General features: G+C 34.6%; 1 protein-coding gene across 2 annotated transcripts; it reads left to right on the top strand.

Annotated features, from left to right (window-relative positions):
* The first annotated feature begins 5,946 nt into the window (after window positions 1–5,946).
* Window positions 5,947–19,166, top strand: LOC143244479 (protein singed-like). Of its 2 annotated transcripts, none has more exons than XM_076489222.1 (5): window positions 5,947–6,014; window positions 7,727–8,597; window positions 17,066–17,222; window positions 17,641–17,942; window positions 18,622–19,166. In XM_076489222.1, the coding sequence occupies exons 2-5, from the start codon at window positions 7,760–7,762 to the stop codon at window positions 18,825–18,827; spliced, it is 1,503 nt and encodes a 500-aa protein (XP_076345337.1). In that variant the 5' UTR covers window positions 5,947–6,014; window positions 7,727–7,759; the 3' UTR covers window positions 18,828–19,166. The 2 variants fall into 2 exon arrangements, with proteins under 2 accessions (XP_076345337.1, XP_076345338.1); XM_076489223.1 differs by having other exon boundaries at window positions 5,955–6,014; window positions 7,739–8,597.
* The last annotated feature ends 1,050 nt before the right edge of the window (window positions 19,167–20,216 follow it).

A 20,216-nucleotide genomic window follows, 5' to 3' on the forward strand; every position in this document is an offset into this window, starting at 1 on the left:
TGTTCTGTAATAATTGCTGATAGATCAGGACACGTAATAGCAGCAGTGGAATATTGTGGAACACAAGTCAGTTAGTTTCGCCTCGTTGTTAAATTAACGGTTGGTTGGACAGAAGATCAGGTGGCATTTCTGTTGCTCAGTTAGACGTCACGTGGTTTTCAACACCATTGACGGGCTACGAGTTCTATTTCGGATCGCTTGCCTAGACTCCAGTAAGAAGAGGGGCCAACAAAACGTTATTATAAATTCAACTCGAGCTTAATGTGTGTATATATATTAATAAATGAAAATCATCTAATTTATAATTATCTAAACATAACGTTTGCGACAATTTTGCAAAAGAATAAACTGAGTGAGCGTTACGTTTGATAAACATGATTCTTATACATTCCTTTTTTTATGGGGGGGGGGGAAGGTGGTAATGTTAGGTCCTGAAATAATTTTCGGGCTAAATAAAGATTTGAATGAAATCTGCTACTCACAAGCAGACAAGTCAAAAACACTACTTAAGCTATTTAAATAGAGAATATATATAAGTTTTCTGTGACTTCACATCTTTGTTGAAATAAGTACAACATGTAAAAGGAACCAACATCCGGTTTATAAGATTCACTGACGTGTAACAAATTCCACTACGCTTTAATTCTCATTTTTAGCTTTCATGCACCACCTGGCCCTTTGTATTTATGTGATTTATGCAAGTCAAAAGAAAATGCAAACACAATGACATTCTTTTATGCATTCGACCGAAGACCCATTTGCGTTCTTTTTTTTTTTGCGAAAATTAAAGATATCGTGGATTTTTCTGTTGTTCAAAGCGTGAACTTTTTAAACTTCCAGTCGTGAAGAATAACATGGTTTCCGGATTAATTCTTGCTTCGTTTTGATTCACTATACAATTCCTCATTATTTAATTTTTGAATTATAAATTTCATCAAAAACTTTTGTAAGTTTTATTTTGTGATTAGCAAATTATTAAGAACCCTTACGATAGTCCACAAACAAATTTATTAAATATTCACAGTGTTATTTCAACTTAAAATTACGTCTTGTATCAAGTGCAATACAGGGAGTTCTTCAGTTTTACCATATATATATTTACTCATCTGGTGGGCCCGGCATGGCCAAGCGTGTTAAGGCGTGCGACTCGTAATCTGAGGGTCGTGGGTTCGCATCCCGGTCGCGCCAAACATGCTCGCCCTTTCAGCCGTGGGGGCGTTATAATGTGACGGTCAATCCCACTATTCGTTGGTAAAAGAGTAGTCCAAGAGTTGGCGGTGGGTGGTGATGACTAGTTGCCTTCCCTCTAGTCTTACACTGCTAAATTAGGGACGGCTAGCACAGATAGCCCTCGAGTAGCTTTGTGTAAAATTCCAAACAAACAAACAAACTCATCTGGTGAATTCCAACAAAGAAACAAACTTCGCTCTTAGGCCCAGCATGGCCAGGTGGTTAAGGCACGCGACTCGTAATCCGAGAGTCGCGGGTTCGAATCCCCGTCACACCAAGCATGCTCGCCCTTTCAGCCGTTATAATGTGAGAGTCAGTCCCACTATTCGTTGGTAAAAAGTAGCCCAAGAGTTGGCGGTGGGTGGTGATGAATTAGGGACGGCTAACGCAGATAGCCCTCGTGTAGTTTTGCGCGAAACTCAAAAACCAAAATTCGCTCTTAACAACCAACCTATGACTTTGTTTTAATATCGCAGATGTTGGAAATCTGAAACTAGTGGCCTCCACAATGTTCATCCATCAGAAACTACGCGACCTTCAAATTCTTTCAGTTCAGTAAGCTAATACAAATGTCTTTTAGTAAGTTTCGTTATTTATAGAATATGCAGAACCGACACTGAAGAAAAAAACATTAATATTTACTGAAAACAAAGGAAGAATAACTATAAATTTTTATTCAATTTATTTAAAACGCCAGACGTGAATTACACTATGGGAGTACTTCTATCGTTATTATAGTCGAAACAAAAAATAAACAATATTTTGTGAAATACTTGTGGTGCTGAAAAATGACATATATATATATATATATATGACTTTTTTTTTCTTTACCACATACATGGGAAGTCTTCAGTTGTTTTCGATGGTCTTGTCAAAGCACAGTCACATCAAGTGTAAATAAATTTTGTGATCACATCCAAATACTGGACCCAGCATGGACAAGTGGGTAAGACGCTCGACTCGTAATCCGAATACGCTGCCACACCAAACATGCTCGCCTCTTTCAGCCATGTGGGCTTTATAAATGTTACGGTCAATCCCACTATTCTTTGGTAAAAGAGTAGCCCCAAGAGTTGGCTGTGGGATGTGATGACTTGCTGCCTTCCCTCTAATTGACCAAGTGGGTTAAAGCGTTCGACTCGTAATCTAAGGGTCGCGGGTTCAAATTCCCATCGCACCAAACATGCTCGCCCTTTCAGCCGTGGTGGCATTATAATGTGTCAGTCAACCCCACTATTCTTTGGTAAAAGAACAGCCCAAGAGTTGGCGGTGAGTGGTGATAACTAGCTGTCTTCCCTCTAGTCTTACACTGCTAAATTAGGGACGGCTAGCACAGATAGCCCTTTTGTAGCTTTGCGCGAAATTCAAAATAAACCAATCCCTATAATTTTACACTGTTAAATTAAGGATGGCTATCTCAGATAGCCCTCATGTAGCTTTGCACAAAATTCAAAAACAAACAAAATATCGGGAACAACGTTTTTGTGTTCTTTGCTCGAATGTGTGTGTAGGCCTATATCGGACAACACAATAGAGTAGATGGTTCACTGAACCATGTCGGTTCCGGTAGCATTCACAAACGTCGTCATCAAATAAAGCAGTAGGTGATGTTGAGAAACCATTTAGTAAACTACAGATGTACAGGAAGGATAAGAATTCTACATCGACTAATGAAGGGCAGATGAACTTTCTTGAATTCACAGTTTGTTGGCCTCACGAACTGCTTGCAGACCATAAGCATGTGTTGTTGTCGAAAACACCTTTAATAGCTAACGTTTCACGCTACTGATCACAGTAATGTGTATGTACAACACGGTCATCTAATTATTTGAAACAGATGCTGGAATTTTCCGGATTGTCATTTGGATTCTTCATTATGTAGCCTTGTAGGCGTAATTGATTTGAAGCACAAAAGAATACAGCAATATCACCATGTCCTTGACGCAGTGTCTAGCGTGGTTTATTATCCGTTGTACCTGTGTAGCAGTACAGTAAGCCTAAAACGTGTGAATCAAGCCAAGTTGAGGAAGCGTCAGATAAACCGAATGGTAAACACAGTAACGTAACATTTGAGAAATGAAACACGCATTCTTGCATTTAAATAAAAATAAGCGAATACATTAATTTTTGGCTATTTTCGTTACTGTTAAATGTTATTTCAATAGAATAATTAAAATATTACAAAAAGACTGCTGGAAGACTGGGATATGCTGAGACCCTACTAACATTCTTGATTTTATAATCTTATTCTAGGACTAACATTATATTATGTTGTTAACACTAACATTCTTGATTTTATAATCTTATTCTAGGACTAACACGTATATTATGTTGTTAACACTAACTTTCTTGACTTTCTAATCTTATCGTTTCTCTGGGACTAACACGTATATTATTTGTTAACACTAACATATATGGTATATTTAACAACAGTAATATTATGAGGTTAATATTATTTTTATAATAAGCAATATAAGAATGTAATTACTCCATATCCTATAATTGGGTCATTTATAATTGTAATCAGTTATATATTTTGTTTGAATAGATATTTATCACAAATATTACTATACTAGTCTTAGCCATGTGAAACAAACATCCTTCTGTAATCACAATTGTTTTCTGGTAACTGTTTTGCAATAAAACGTCAGTTTACTGAATTGTTCGTTCAAGTTTTTTTTTGTTTTAAACCAAAACCTCATGGCTCATGAGTTAAGATATTAATCACTTACGCCTCCTGGTGACTCATCAGTAAATTTGACGGAATACCATACTAAAATTCTAAGTTTTGTGATGTCCTGTTATTGTAAAGACATGACTGCTAATTTTGATATATATATGAAATTGATCGTTTGACTAATGTTTAATCAAAGAAATGTTTATAACTTTTTCAAACTTTAAGAACGTTCTATAGAGAAATCGTGCTGAAGCAGAATGTTCTAATGTCTGTCGGTGTTTGGGTAAGAAAAGTTCATACCCTGAAGGGTAAGGTTCTCTGTGACCTCTTCCTCCTCCCCATACTTATCTTCTTGACGGATTGGTATTTATAACTGTAGAACTGAATATTATTTTGATCCTTTTCAGGGCAATGCCCATGTATTATGGCTCGTATACAGTGATTTTATTCTATCAGCAGAATGTCAAGTTTGTTGGTGGCATTTTTTAAAATAAATAAATATATATATATATATATATATATATATATATATATTATTATTATTTTTTTATTTTTATATTTAAAATATAAGTTAACTGGGGAGAGATATTTAGGACTAGCTTCATCATGTATGAGGTACCTGTCTAGTTCGCATAGTAATTCGTTTTTCATCCAATTCTTATTAAAATACATTATTGTAATATGTAGGAGTCTATCTGGTATAGTTGGTATGTTCGAGTATTTGTGAATGAACTGAGATGATATAGTTCTTGGAACTCTGTATGCAGTTGTGAGGAGTGTGTTTTGGATTGTTTGTAGTTTAGTTTTAATTATTTTATTGCTTACAGTTATCCATGCTGGAGCTGCATAATCTATTACAGGTCTAATATATGTTTTATAGATTTTTAGTATGTTATCTGTAGATGCTCCACTGTTTTTACCAGTTAGACTTCTAGCATAGTTAGTTCTTCGCCAGACTTTATTTTTAATTTCGTTCACATGATTGATCCAAGTTAGTTTTGAATCATAGGTCAGACCTAAAAATTTTGTCGATGGGGCAAACTGGAGTAGTGTGCCATTCATATATAATTCTGGCTGTTGTTGGTGAAGCAGATATTACAAAAATACTTCAAAGCAAATAACCCGCCATGGTAAAATTGTTTCAGATACATTACGCGTGCGTATAAAGAAAAACGTTCCAGTTTGTCACGTGATTTTACTTTGCATTAGCTTAACTGTTATGTTATTTACAACTAATAAACAGTTAATTGTCTTATACTACTTTTTAAGCTACTTTAAAGGCCTGATGGTTAGTAAACTTTACTGCATATATACGGGATCGAAACTCGTCGTCTAGTCTTTCCATCTAGTCTATTACTTCAAATTACGGATGGCTAGTGCAGACAGCCTTCGAGTAGCTTTGCGCGAAATTCGATAAACAAAGATATTGTTTTGTTGTTGTTTTTTCTGGGGGGGGGTTGATTTATTTTATTAGCATTATTTTAAGCCCGAGGGTTAATCTTTCTAGAATAATTTCTAAACAAATTATTAATTATATTCTAGTTTACGGAGGAATAGTCCCTCGGTATGTCGAGGGTAAGTTTCCAGACTTACAAGTTTGAAGTTCGATTTCCGGTGGTAAACTGAGCGCAAATAGTTTATTGCGTAGCTCTACGCTTTAAAATAACAACAAAAAACATCGAAATAATAAATAAATACACTTTATTTAAAATACTGCGTTAACAAATAAAGGGGGAATTAGTTTTTACTTGTTTTTTTAATTATACTTCTAATGAGTTTGTCTCATAATTTTGTTAATATATAAGATTAGATTAATCATTTATTTGTGTGGGAGAATATCTTGATCAAACCTGCTCGTTTTTGGGTACTTGTTTTGTTTAAAGTCATCCGTGTCGTTGTCTATAAATAAGTCAATAAAAAACAAGAACAACAAGACAACAGGAAATCTTATTTTTTATTATTCAATTAATTAAGACAACATTCATTGGACGTCATAGATCACATGGCTTTTCTGCTTCGGTTCCTAACACTGTTATATCTCTAGCAGGTATTCTAAACAACCAGTGAGTCACTTGCTCGTAGAACCTGCTTTGATTCAGCTGTCAAGGTACGTATAAGCTTGTTGTTATTTTTTTTAATGTGTCGGTAAACAGTGTATCGAGATTACAGAAAGTTTTAAATACACTTAAAACGTAATAAATACAAGTTCTATTTTGTTCCAAACGTTTCAGCTAAACCTAACAGTCACAGAGTTTTATCTGTTTGTAGTTTTTTAATTTGATGATGCAATTAATTTGTTAAAGTCATGTATCATGAGAAGCGAAGCTAAGTTTGTCTTTCATATCTAGTTATGTAGAAGTTATATGTGAACATTGTTAACAATGTACTAGGCAATGTTTGTTAAAAGGATGCCAGTTTCACATTATAAGACTCGGCATGGCCAGGTGGTTAAGGCACTCGACTCGTAATCCGAGGGTCGCGGGTTCGAATCCCCGTCACACCAAACATGCCCGCTTTTTCAGGCGTGGGGGCGTTATGTGACAGTCAATCCTACTATTCGTTGGTAAAAGAGTAGCCCAAGAGTTGGCGGTGGATGGTAATGACTAGTTGCTTTCCCTCTAGTCTTAAACTGCTAAATTAGGGACGGCTAGCGCAGATAGCCCTCGTGTAACTTTGCGCGAAATTCAAAACAAACACAGTATAGATTGTTAATGACGTTGCAGACATATGAAAGAAACATCTTTCAACAATCCGTGAAGATGGCATTCTCACGTGAGCTAAAGTGTCGAAGTTTTAATTCTTTAAAGAAAAACAACACCCGCATTGTAAAGTCATTTGCGTTACTAAATTCAATAATTTAATCACCCAACTAGATTCTGATTTCTCGTTACTTAGGGATTGTAGTCAATGTTAACCATAGTATATCAAATGAACGTGATAGACTGTTATGACCTGTCAAAATACCTTTTCGTTGACACCATTAATCTTCATATTTACAATCATTTTGTGGCATTAAATTAGTCAAGGATAGAAACTTATCCGTAAGATTACATAGTTATCAAACTGTTTCAACAATGTTTAATTTTATTATCAATAGATGACACAACGACACTCCATGATGCCCTGAAATTCTATTGCCCGAAAATTGAAAATTATGTATTAATATTATAACAGTTTCTCTAGAAAATGTTGCGTGATTATTCCTTTATTAAGTCTGCCCATCGCTGGTTACAAAACCCGGTTTCTGATGTTGTAAGTCCGAAGATATACTGCTGTGGCACTTTTAACAATAAATACCTGGATAATTAAAACTTTGTATATACCATACTAGGCTTAAAGTAGAAGTAGCTTCTCTGTTAACCACCAAAGCGTGATTACATTTCACATATTATCTACCCCATACAAAAGTTGTACGTTGATAAATGATAATTTAATGTCCAGACCGTTAAGAAATAGATTAATTAAAAGTTAGTACAGAAATTTGAATAAAGTATCTCCATGATTAATTAAATTTTAGAAACAGGATAAACAACTAAATTCACTAACCTAGCAAATTGGAAAATAAAGAATTTTAAGAGCCACTGGCACAATTGTTTTTACAACCCATCACTACTTGTCTGGAAAGAAAATTATTGGTTACAGAGTATCGTGTATGTGTTTTTTAATTATTGTCATTCGCTCTATTTTTTCTGTACTTGTTATAACAGAATTTATCTTAATTGCATGACTTAACTGCTAACCCTTTTCCCATGGAAATAAATAACTGAAATTAATAATGGTTTGATTCAGAAATTCTGCATTGTTTTATTGCAATTGCAGCTTTTGTTACAGTAACTGATACCTCGTTTTGGGATGAGTAACCACACGAACGGTCATATCAGCGATGACCATGTACTGCCGTGGACAGTAGGACTGGTCAACGGCCAGTTTCGCTATCTGACAGCAGAGAGTTTCGGTTGTAAGGTAAACGCTAACGGACTGAGTCTGAAAAAAAAACAGATGTGGACTTTAGAACCAATGAGAGATGGGGAAGCTGTGTGCCTGAGAAGCCACCAGGGCAATTATCTTGCTGTAGACCAGTTTGGTAACGTCACCTGTGAGGCCGAAGACAGTGTTGCTGAAGCCAGGTTCCAAATTCTGGTAGCTGATGACAGTGACGGCCAATGGGCCTTTCAAAGCTTGTCTAGGGGCTACTTTTTAGGGGCCAGTAATGATAAGCTAGTATGCACAGCTAAAGCACCTGGTCCCGCTGAATTGTGGAACGTCCATTTGGCTGTACGACCACAGGTTCTTCTACGATCACTTGGTCGTCGGCGTTATGCCCGTCTATCTCCTGATGCGGACGAAGTTTGTGTTGACGCCAATACACCTTGGGGAGAGGACACGTTGTTCACCTTGGCCTACTGTGACGGTAAATACACTCTCCACACAGGTGATGGTCGCTGCTTAGACACCGGTGGGAAGCTGGTGGAGGCAGTTGGACAGGACTGCAGGTTCACCCTGGAATTCCACAATGGATACCTGGCGTTAAGGGCCAGTGATGGTCGATACCTTGCCCCTGTGGGCAGCAAAGCCGTTTTGAGGACTCGGACTCAATCGGTTTCCAAAGACGAGCTTTTCACACTGGAGGAGTCCCAGCCGCAAGCAGCTTTTGGAGGAGTTAACGGCAAAGTTGTGTCGATAAGACAAGGTATGGAAATTAATCGTTGCCATTAAAATTTGGTCAGATAAGTGGTGTCAATTGATGTCATGTCATTTATATGCAAAAACGGCTCGTTTGGGTTGAGAAAATATTTTACATAGAAGAGCGAACAACGTTTCGACCTTCTTCGGTCATCGTCAGGTTCACAAAGAAAGAGGTAACTGACCGGAAGCTGACCACATGTTTGAAAGGGGGGTTGTGTAACTGTGTGTCGAAATGTAGAGGGCGGTATTAGATGTTTGAATATATAATTTTATTTATTTTATTATATTAATATAGGTATAAAGGCGTTCCTTTATATTGGTTTATTTTGGGTTTAAGTTGTTGTATAAGTAAGGCTTCTTTAATTTTGCGTTTGTTTATGTTTGTTTCTTTATTTAGTATTTGAGTGTTTTCTATGGTTATGTTGTGTTTATTTGACTTGCAGTGTTCGAAAACGTGTGAAGGTGACTTTTTATGTTCTTTGAATCTGGTTTCCATTTTCCTACTTGTTTCTCCAAAATAGAAGTCGTGGCAGTTATCACATTGTATTTTATAAATAATGTTGGTGTTGTGTTTGTCAGTGTAGCCTCCACATAGTATAGACCTCAGTCTTGCGCCTGGTTTCTGAATAAATTTGGTATTAACTGGAATGTCATATTTTGTTACTAATTTTTGCCAAATGTTGGTTATTTGTTTGCTGATGTCAGGAATACATGGTATACAGCAGTATATGGTTTCGTGGTTTTTTGATTCGTGAGCTGTATTTACTTTAGTTGGTGGTTGATTTTGCTTTTTGTCTAGGTGTGTGCGTATAATGTTTTCTACGGTTTGTGGAGGAAACTTATTGATGTTGATGAAGTATTGTTTTATTTTGTCTAATTCATCGTTAATTTTATCTGGTGAGCATAGTTTTATGGCTGTGTTTATTTGGTTTCTTAGTATGTTGAGTTTTTGTTTTGTTTCATGTGCTGAGTCCCAAGGAATGTATAGTCCAGTATGGGTGATTTTTCGGTGGATTTCTGTTTTGAATTGTGTGTCAGTTCTTGTAATTTTGAGGTTAAGAAATGATATTTGATTGCTTTCTTCCTGTTCACATGTGAAGTTAATGTTGGGATGTATAGAGTTAATGTGATTGAAAAAATTAAGTATGTGTTCTGTAGATTTGAATCCACAACCGTGTCATCTACATATCTGTACCAGTATAGTGGTGGATGTAATGCTGTGTTAATTGCTTGTGTTTCAACTTGTGTCATAAAATATTGGCTAGAACTGGTGATACTGGGTTGCCCATGCTTAGGCCATTTGTTTGTATATAGTTTTGGTTGTTGAACATGAAGTTGGTCTTTATCGTGGTGAATTCTATGAGGGTTGCTAACTGGTTACTGGGAATTTCTATAGTTGGGTTAGGGTCTCGGATATAGAGTTCTAAGGCTATCTTGCAGGCTTCAGTGGTTGTAACTTCTGTAAAGAGGGATATAACATCGAAACTGGCCATTAAGGCTTTATGATTAAGTTGATTTAGATTAGACTTGAAATTAAAAGAGTCTTTGATGAATGAGCTGGCTGATGTTACATATTTAGAGAATGCCCATGCTATGTATTTACCAAGATTGTAATTAAACGATTCATATGTGGACATTATTGGTCGTAATGGACAATCTGGTTTATGAGGTTTGGGGATGCCGTATATTTGCGGTGTGCGTGAGTCGGTTTTACGTAGGTAGGAATAAAGTGTTTGTGAAATTGTGTTGGCTTTTTTCATTTCTAGTAGTAATTTGTTCAGTTGCGTCTCGTGTGTCTTTGTTGGATTTGTGTGTATTGGTTTAAATTTGTTCGTGTCTGATAAGATGTTATTCATTTTTTTAATTTATTCATTCATGTTCGTTATGACTATAGCGTTACCTTTATCTGCTTTTAGAATTTTTATGTTTTTGTCTTGTTTTAGGTTTTTAATGGAATTAATGTCTCTTTTTGTAAGGTTGTTTTTTAGTTTTCTGTTTTGTGAAATTATGTTGATGGTTTTGTGAGAAAATTCTTTGAAAAAATCGTTTAAGATGTTGTTTTTAGGTGTTTCTGGAAAATATAAATTTGTAATTTTACCTGGGAAGTTTGGCTGTTGGATGTCAATAAAATTATCTAAGTTGTCTTCTTTCTGTTGGTTGTGTTTGGTTGTTTCCTTGTTTTTCTTCTCTGTAGAAAGTATCACAATAGCACCTAGGTACATTCCAACCATAGAAATCAAAACATGTTTAGAAGACTTAGCCAGGAGACTTGTGATACTTTCTACAGAGAAGAAAAACAAGGAAACAACCAAACACAACCAACAGAAAGAAGACAACTTAGATAATTTTATTGACATCCAACAGCCAAACTTCCCAGGTAAAATTACAAATTTATATTTTCCAGAAACACCTAAAAACAACATCTTAAACGATTTTTTCAAAGAATTTTCTCACAAAACCATCAACATAATTTCACAAAACAGAAAACTAAAAAACAACCTTACAAAAAGAGACATTAATTCCATTAAAAACCTAAAACAAGACAAAAACATAAAAATTCTAAAAGCAGATAAAGGTAACGCTATAGTCATAACGAACATGAATGAATAAATTAAAAAAAATGAATAACATCTTATCAGACACGAACAAATTTAAACCAATACACACAAATCCAACAAAGACACACGAGACGCAACTGAACAAATTACTACTAGAAATGAAAAAAGCCAACACAATTTCACAAACACTTTATTCCTACCTACGTAAAACCGACTCACGCACACCGCAAATATACGGCATCCCCAAACCTCATAAACCAGATTGTCCATTACGACCAATAATGTCCACATATGAATCGTTTAATTACAATCTTGGTAAATACATAGCATGGGCATTCTCTAAATATGTAACATCAGCCAGCTCATTCATCAAAGACTCTTTTAATTTCAAGTCTAATCTAAATCAACTTAATCATAAAGCCTTAATGGCCAGTTTCGATGTTATATCCCTCTTTACAGAAGTTACAACCACTGAAGCCTGCAAGATAGCCTTAGAACTCTATATCCGAGACCCTAACCCAACCATAGAAATTCCCAGTAACCAGTTAGCAACCCTCATAGAATTCACCACGATAAAGACCAACTTCATGTTCAACAACCAAAACTATATACAAACAAATGGCTAAGCATGGGCAACCCAGTATCACCAGTTCTAGCCAATATTTTTATGACACAAGTTGAAACACAAGCAATTAACACAGCATTACATCCACCACTATACTGGTACAGATATGTAGATGACACGGTTGCGGGATTCAAATCTACAGAACACATACTTAATTTTTCAATCACATTAACTCTATACATCCCAACATTAACTTCACATGTGAACAGGAAGAAAGCAATCAAATATCATTTCTTAACCTCAAAATTACAAGAACTGACACACAATTCAAAACAGAAATCCACCGAAAAATCACCCATACTGGACTATACATTCCTTGGGACTCAGCACATGAAACAAAAAAAAAAACTCAACATACTAAGAAACCAAATAAACACAGCCATAAAACTATGCTCACCAGATAAAATTAACGATGAATTAGACAAAATAAAACAATACTTCATCAACATCAATAAGTTTCCTCCACAAACCGTAGAAAACATTATACGCACACACCTAGACAAAAAGCAAAATCAACCGCCAACTAAAGTAAATACAGCTCACGAATCAAAAAACCACGAAACCATATACTGCTCTATACCATATATTCCTGACATCAGCAAACAAATAACCAACATTTGGCAAAAATTAGTAACAAAATATGACATTCCAGTTAATACCAAATTTATTCAGAAACCAGGCGCAAGACTGAGGTCTATACTATGTGGAGGCTACACTGACAAACACAACACCAACATTATTTATAAAATACAATGTGATAACTGCCACGACTTCTATATTGGAGAAACAAGTAGGAAAATGGAAACCAGATTCAAAGAACATAAAAAGTCACCTTCACACGTTTTCGAACACTGCATGTCAAATAAACACAACATAACCATAGAAAACACTCAAATACTAAATAAAGAAACAAACATAAACAAACGCAAAATTAAAGAAGCCTTACTTATACAACAACTTAAACCCAAAATAAACCAATATAAAGGAACGCCTTTATACCTATATTAATATAATAAAATAAATAAAATTATATATTCAAACATCTAATACCGCCCTCTACATTTCGACACACAGTTACACATTTATATGCAAAAACGGCTCGTTTGGGCTGAGAAAACACTTTACATAGAAGAGCGAACAACGTTTCGACCTTCTTCGGTCATCGTCAGGTTCACAAAGAAAGAGGTAACTGACCGGAAGCTGACCACATGTTTGAAAGGGGGTTGTGCAACTGTGTGTCGAAATGTAGAGGGCGGTATTAGATGTTTGAATATATAATTTTATTTATTATAAAATAAACCAATATAAAGGAACGCCTTTATACCTATATTAATATAATAAATAAAATTATATATTCAAACATCTAATACCGCCCTCTACATTTCGACACACAGTTGCACAACCCCTTTCAAACATGTGGTCAGCTTCCGGTCAGTTACCTCTTTCTTTGTGAACCTGACGATGACCGAAGAAGGTCGAAACGTTGTTCGCTCTTCTAAAGTGTTTTCTCAGCCCAAACGAGCCGTTTTTGCATATAAATTTCTCAACAAGTGGGTTTCTCGTCATCACTGATTATTATTTCACACAGTTACACAACCCCTTTCAAACATGTGGTCAGCTTCCGGTCAGTTACCTCTTTCTTTGTGAACCTGACGATGACCGAAGAAGGTCGAAATGTTGTTCGCTCTTCTATGTAAAATATTTTCTCAACCCAAACGAGCCGTTTTTGCATATAAATTTCTCAACAAGTGGGTTTCTCGACATCACTGATGTCATGTCAGCTACGTAAATTTCTGTTGGATATGATCTACTCTTATGTTCTAGTAAATTATGGTGCAAAACGTGAAGTGTATTAGACCTAAAAGGCCCTTGAAGACAGTTTCAGAAAACAAAAGTAGGTAAGATCGTTTTAATGTAGGAAAAGAAGAACTGGAGTTGAAGGTAAATTAAGATATACGAGACCGGTTTCCTCCTTGCACGCTCCTAGTTTTACATCCTTGCCTCAGAAGTTTAGTGTTATTATTTTATATTCAAAAACAAGTTGCGCCAATAAACAAATTAACTCAAAGGTGAGGCATTTTCATTCTGTTATTTAGAATTGTGTAAAATCCATAAAATGTTTTGAAATGATAACCTTCTACAGAGTGAAGTACACAGCCTCAATATCTTACGCCCAAAATTGGGCTAAGTACTTAAAGCTAAGATTTAAAAATAAAGTAAAATTAGCCTCTCACCCGCCTCAATTTTGAATAATTTCGTTAAAAACAACAACTTTTATATGTATATATATATATATTTAGTTGGCTTAAAGTTTTTGTAATCATTTTTACTGTTATCAGTAAACTGAAAAATTGAATTATTTTGGCTTATAATACAAATATTTTCATCTTAACTATCTGGTTCATTGCTGTACTAATAAGGGTTCCTGGTGGGCATGTTTGAAAGCTTATAACTCTAAAATTTGGGATTCGATCTCTACGGTGGTCACAACATAGATAACCCACTGCGCAACTTTTGCTTAAACAAACAAGCTGTACTATTAAGAGTACAATTAAATTGACATGTAAACACTTGGCCTAACTTATAAACAACTTTTTAGCTTGATTTATGACTGTCTTTTCTCATGAGCGACCACGCTCGCTACTTTCATAATTCTTCATTGCTTAATACGAGAAAATTATAAAATTAATAAACAATTTATTCACAAAGCATATCGATTTCAGAAGGTGGCCCAAAACTCTTTCAATGAACGTTTGTATAGATGTCTGTGATGGAAGATTATAGATTCTAACCCCACAACAGATTTAGCTAAGACTTGTACAGGTAGCCCAACATCTTACGATGAATACCTTCACCTCCCAAACCAAATAACAATCATATTATAAGTAAATCTTTAGACATTTACTGATTGTAAACGAAAATATCTAATTACATAATAAACAACAAAAAATGACGCAACAATAATATTCTGACAGCCGTGACAGTTACTGTGCGACTATACTGTAATTAGCACATGCGTAGAGATACACACAAAGCGGCTTCAAGTTTCCGATTCAAACGAATGGATTTACATGGAAAATTCGAAACAATTTGTTGAACTCACTGTAAATATATAATCTGACAACACTCATAAAAATGTAATCGTGAAATGAACAAAATGTATAAAACTGTAAAATTACATCTTCCAGAAATTTGTATAGAGATACGAAGTTAAGTCATGTTTCAGTTCACTGAACAGTGAATGTTCAAGGATTATGGCGTGCCTTTCTCACCTACCTCAAAACGCACGATTACGTGCTCATGAGGTGGTCACTAGTCAGAGACAGTTCACTTTCAGTTCTAGCTGAATACAAGTCGTAATCACCAGAATAAATGTTTATGGCTTCGAGGATATCGTAACTTCATACAGAAAAGACTATATAGAAGAACTATGAATAACGAATAATTCCCTCACCCAAAATATCTAATTAACAGGAAAAACAAATGTTTTTTAAAAAGTTTCCTGTCGTTAAAAAAGTCTAAAGCTTAGCTTGTGTATAAAAACCAAATTTAATAACTTCTTTTACCTTAAAGTTATATCTTTTTATAACTTTTAAAGTCTCTCTATGCTTTTTTTTTTGCTTTCTTGACTGTATTTATTATATTCTATCACTGGGTAGGTTTTATAAAACTAATGCTTAGTGCAGTCCACTAAACTATGACGTTTATAAAAGTTACCTTCACACTGACGCAGGTTTCAGGCGTAATATACTAATAACGTTTGAACATACATTTCCTCAATTTATCACAAATGCTGGATAACTTATTGGTTGGCTACTTAACTGTCACTTAATAACTGAACTTGATTAATATTACATAGATCAACAACTACTTGTTTACCCAACTCTGAATACTTCAATCACTTCTCTAGTATTTATAACCAACGTGCCAATCTAGGTATTGGTGGAAGTTTGTAAGTTATTACATCATCATCGCGATGAGCAACACCCTCTAACAAATAAATAAATTAAAACATAGCTTACAACAATAATTTGTTTTAGCAAATACGTACATATATATATATGGTAGTAATATTAATTAGCATTGTCTCTATCCAAACTGATTCTATTGCATGTGAGAAAGGGGAGGGGGAATTGATATTTCGTTTTAGACACCAAAAACTTACGAAGCATTAGAAACCACTTGGCTAGTTGGGTTGGAAGGTGAATTTTATTCTGTATTTATAAAATTTAAGAGGATCCTTCACTTTCACTCGTCCACTCTAATCTGCCCTCTTCAGTGGTACACCGGTATGTTTGAGAACTTACAATGCTAGAGGGAGAGCACAGATAACCCTTGATCTAGCTTTCTGTTTAACTTCAAACAAATAAACTAACTGATGTGTTCTGGTGTTGACAAAGTAACTTATGAGAGAAAAAAGATAAACATGACACACTAATTTTACACGCCCATGATTTTGAATTCGAAATGGTCATACTGAAACAAATGTGTGAAGTGAAAAAAACAACAAGTGCAGTTTATAATACCTTTATTATAAACTGTAGGTAAAGTAATTGCTTAATTGTAGGTAAATTAATTGCTTTTTTTAAGGAATTCCTTTAGTTAAAGCAGGGAACTTTGTAAAAATGAAGTACACGTATGGCTTGGAAAAAGTTATAGTCACCTTCATCACAGTTACGCTTGGTCTGCTTTCTCATATAATTCAATGATACCCTTCTCACGAATGGGGCAGTTTTCCCTCAGTCCTTGCACATTCGCCGTTGACACGTTAGGCTAATATAACAGTTACTAATTAGTATCAACGTAGAACAAATCGCAACATATTGCTTGTAGACTTTATATTTCTAATGCTTCAGAACTACATAGAATGATAAAAAATTCATACAAATATACACTCACTTGAGAAATCACTTAAGTTACATTTGAACCATTACTTTTAACTGATCTATTACAAAACATATTATATTTTATTAAAGGTTTTGTGGGTTATCTATAGAAATATCTGTTGATTTCAGAAAATAAAATGTATTAACAAACAATCATTCGAATACTGGCGCAGTGTGTTTGCAGTTTGACACATTTTTGACATGCTTCTGATGTTGAGATTCGACCGAAAACTGTTTTAATAAAGCGTCTGTGTTAACGATTGTAGAGAATACAGCTCTGTTAATAAACCTTAAAACGTCTGATAGAATCTTTGGCCCTGCTTCACTTTTGCCTCTTTATGATATAATGGTCGTAAAAATATATACTGTTTTTTCTTCTCACGATTGGTTTATTTATACTTAGGAGTAGATGTCACTGCTAATCAAGATGAAATTTCTGATCACGAAACCTTCCAACTAGAATTAGATAGCGCCACCAAACGGTGGTACATCCGAACTATGGAGGACAATTATTGGTGCTTGGGTATCAACGCTGGAATCCAGGCAACAAGTTGTAAGAGGTATGAAAACTTTGTCTTCTCGAGAGATGGCGCTGCCATAGTCTTGTAACAGAACTCCTTATTCGTACATTAAACAAGGCAATACATCAATGAGGCTTTGTTGTGAGATGTGAAAATGTTAGATTATATATATATATATTAGGTTTATGAAGGCAGGGGGCAAATTTTGATCAAGTTATATCAATATATATGAAAGCTATACGAACTAAATATTAGGTTAAGTTAAGCCTTACCCATCTTTATATTTAAAACTCAGAGTTAACGAGTGTATCTCTCAAATGGCATCGAATAACTTAGGTTCAGTGTTAGTATTTTATAACAATCAATGTTAAAACAATTAGAAATGCTTATAGACTTTGTATACAGAGAAATTAATTAAGGTAAAGAATTCGAGTAAAGAAATAAATTGTAACTTTAGGACTCCCACCTGTCTCTTCGGCCTTTTATGGAATCAAGATGGAAGCGTGACTTTTGTGGCAAATAATGGCAAGTTTGTGGCGGCAAAGAAAAGTGGACACCTGTTTGCCAACAGTGACCAAGTGGGTGATATGGAGAAGTTCAGTTTCTACTTGATAAACCGTTCTACTCTTGTCATAAAGTGTAACCAAGGCTTTGTGGGCTACAAAAGCGCCACCTCTAAGAAACTGGAGTGCAACAAATCGTCTTACGAAACAATTATTATAGAAAGAGGAGAGCGTCCAGGAAGTTATTATTTCCAAGGTTTGTAGGATTTCTCGATTAGAAATAAAGTGAAATTTGCAACCTTATTAGCTACAAATTGCTTAAAGAAAATTCGGTAGAAAAACACATTGATTACATCTATCCCTAATAATGCATTTTTTGAATCAACAAATTAATCAAAAAGTATATCAAATTCGTAACAATATTTTCCACTGTACATTGTCAAGTGTTTATTGCATATTGCATCGAGTTAATGAATTACACAATATCAGTTGTACTGAGTTATAATCAGCCATTGAATATTTAACCTTGAAAATAAGTCACAAATTATATATAAAATGATGTATTTCATACCCTTGAAGAAAGAAACAGAAGTTACATTACGAAATGTTTACATTTATTAGGTTAAATGTAAAATAACACTTTGTTGTTATTATTTAGTAGTAGGGTTTGAACAGCTTTAAAGTTCTGTATTAGGCTTTACCTATCTAACGATTCATAATTACCTATTTTTGTGTCTCACACTTGCATAACTTAATATCTGAACGTTTTGTTCTTGTTGGTCTGTAAAAATTAGACATTGTGTAACAAAAATAACAAATAGTTGTCTTTGTGATTAGCAAATTCGTATTTATTGTGTTTCGTTAACCTTAAACCAAATTTAATTTACACTGTTAAAATGAGTGTTTAAATATATATTTTTACTTCCCGTCAACAGATGGGGCGAGCAAAAAATATTGGAGAGTATCGGAAGAGGATGTACTGACAGATTCTGATGCTCCAGAAACATTTTATTTAGAGCTCAGAGAGCCGTCAAAACTGTGTGTAAAAACCTCTAGCGGGACTTATTTAGTAGCAGAAAAAAATGGTATCCTCAAGGTCAATGGGACAGATCCTTCATGTGCCACCTTGTGGGAGTTTTAAAATAACAACAAGAAAATACAACTGTCAGCGAACTCACTTTTGTGATTCGCCATCGCATCGAGTTATTTCTGTAATGATTTCTTTTTATTCTAGAAATTATGTTTTTTACATATGTCCAGCTCATACAGAACTTCTAGCGATTAAATGAGATGTACTTTCTTGAAATAACATCAGTAAGTTTGCGGCATTTTTCATAAATCATGTAGCTGCAATTTCTTCAATGATTATTCACCTGAACCAATATACTTAACATTTTGGTGGTTGGCTCTGAAGGTTTCATCTATTAATTTATTGTTTGTAATTGAAAACACTTAACAAAATAAATACAGTTCTAAAGAAGCTTTGTGATTGGTTTGTTTGGATGCATATAATATCAGTATTTCGTCTTATGATGTGATTTTATGTATGTATACAGAAGATCCGGATATTCTGAAACTTTTATGAGCGTGAAAAAGGTAATATCTAAAATAACATTAACAATCTTTAAAAACAACGTCTCGCGGAATTATTATACGGTTTATTTAATTGGAATTAAGCATAAAGCTACACAATTGGTTATTTGTGCTCCGCCGATCACGGGTATCGAAACACGGTTTTGGGTGATGTGACTCTGCAGATATACCGACGTGTCACTGGGGGAACATATTTGGTTTTTTTTTTGTTTATTACTAAGACACAAAGTTACACAACAGATTATTTGCGCAACAAAGGTATGGAAACCCGTTTTTTAGCGTTACAGGCCTTCAAACATACCGCAGTACTTACTTCAGTATGGAATAACACAAAGTAAAAACTTCTATTTTTCAATTAAAAATAAAAGATTTATTAACATTTATGCCTTTGTCTAATCTAAATTACCTACGACTAGGTCTAGAGAATATAGTAGCTAAAACGAAGCGCGAAATACGACATAGAATTATTAACACAAGAATTGTTGTTGTGGCGCCAACTTTTGCTTCAGAGAATAGTGTGAAAACTAAACGTTTTCAGCTTGCACCTACGTATTCTAACTTTGCATCATATAACGCATCATTAATTAATTTTTGGGATAGAAGTCATAAGTTTTTAAAAGTTAAAACTAAAATATTATAAAATATTGAAATATTTAAAAATATACATATGACTTACAAACAAAAAATATATATTTTAAACAGACTAATTACCGTATTTCTCTTGAGTATAGTATCAAGTTTCCCTGTCTATCACACGTAAGGCTCTGATTCGATTCTTCGATACATTTAGCTGTGAGTAGAGGGTGGATATTTTTATGTTTTAACCAGTTAGATTATTTTCGAGGTAGTGCACCTTAAAGGACTTGCATTTAATACAAATTAGTAATGAACAAAGTATCAACTAATTCTACTGACAATACTTTTCTGCATGTTGTTT

The sequence above is a fragment of the Tachypleus tridentatus genome, chromosome 2, assembly GCF_004210375.1.
Source record: "Tachypleus tridentatus isolate NWPU-2018 chromosome 2, ASM421037v1, whole genome shotgun sequence".
In the NCBI taxonomy this organism is placed as follows: Eukaryota; Metazoa; Arthropoda; class Merostomata; order Xiphosura; family Limulidae; genus Tachypleus; species Tachypleus tridentatus.

Excerpts from the sequence above, each read along its gene's own strand:
- LOC143244479 (XM_076489222.1), top strand. The coding sequence starts at position 7,760 with ATGAGTAACCACACGAACGGTCATATCAGCGATGACCATGTACTGCCG. Across the intron at positions 8,598-17,065 it reads AGTTGTGTCGATAAGACAAG|GAGTAGATGTCACTGCTAAT; the intron begins GTATGGAAATTA and ends ATTTATACTTAG. Across the intron at positions 17,943-18,621 it reads AGGAAGTTATTATTTCCAAG|ATGGGGCGAGCAAAAAATAT; the intron begins GTTTGTAGGATT and ends TCCCGTCAACAG.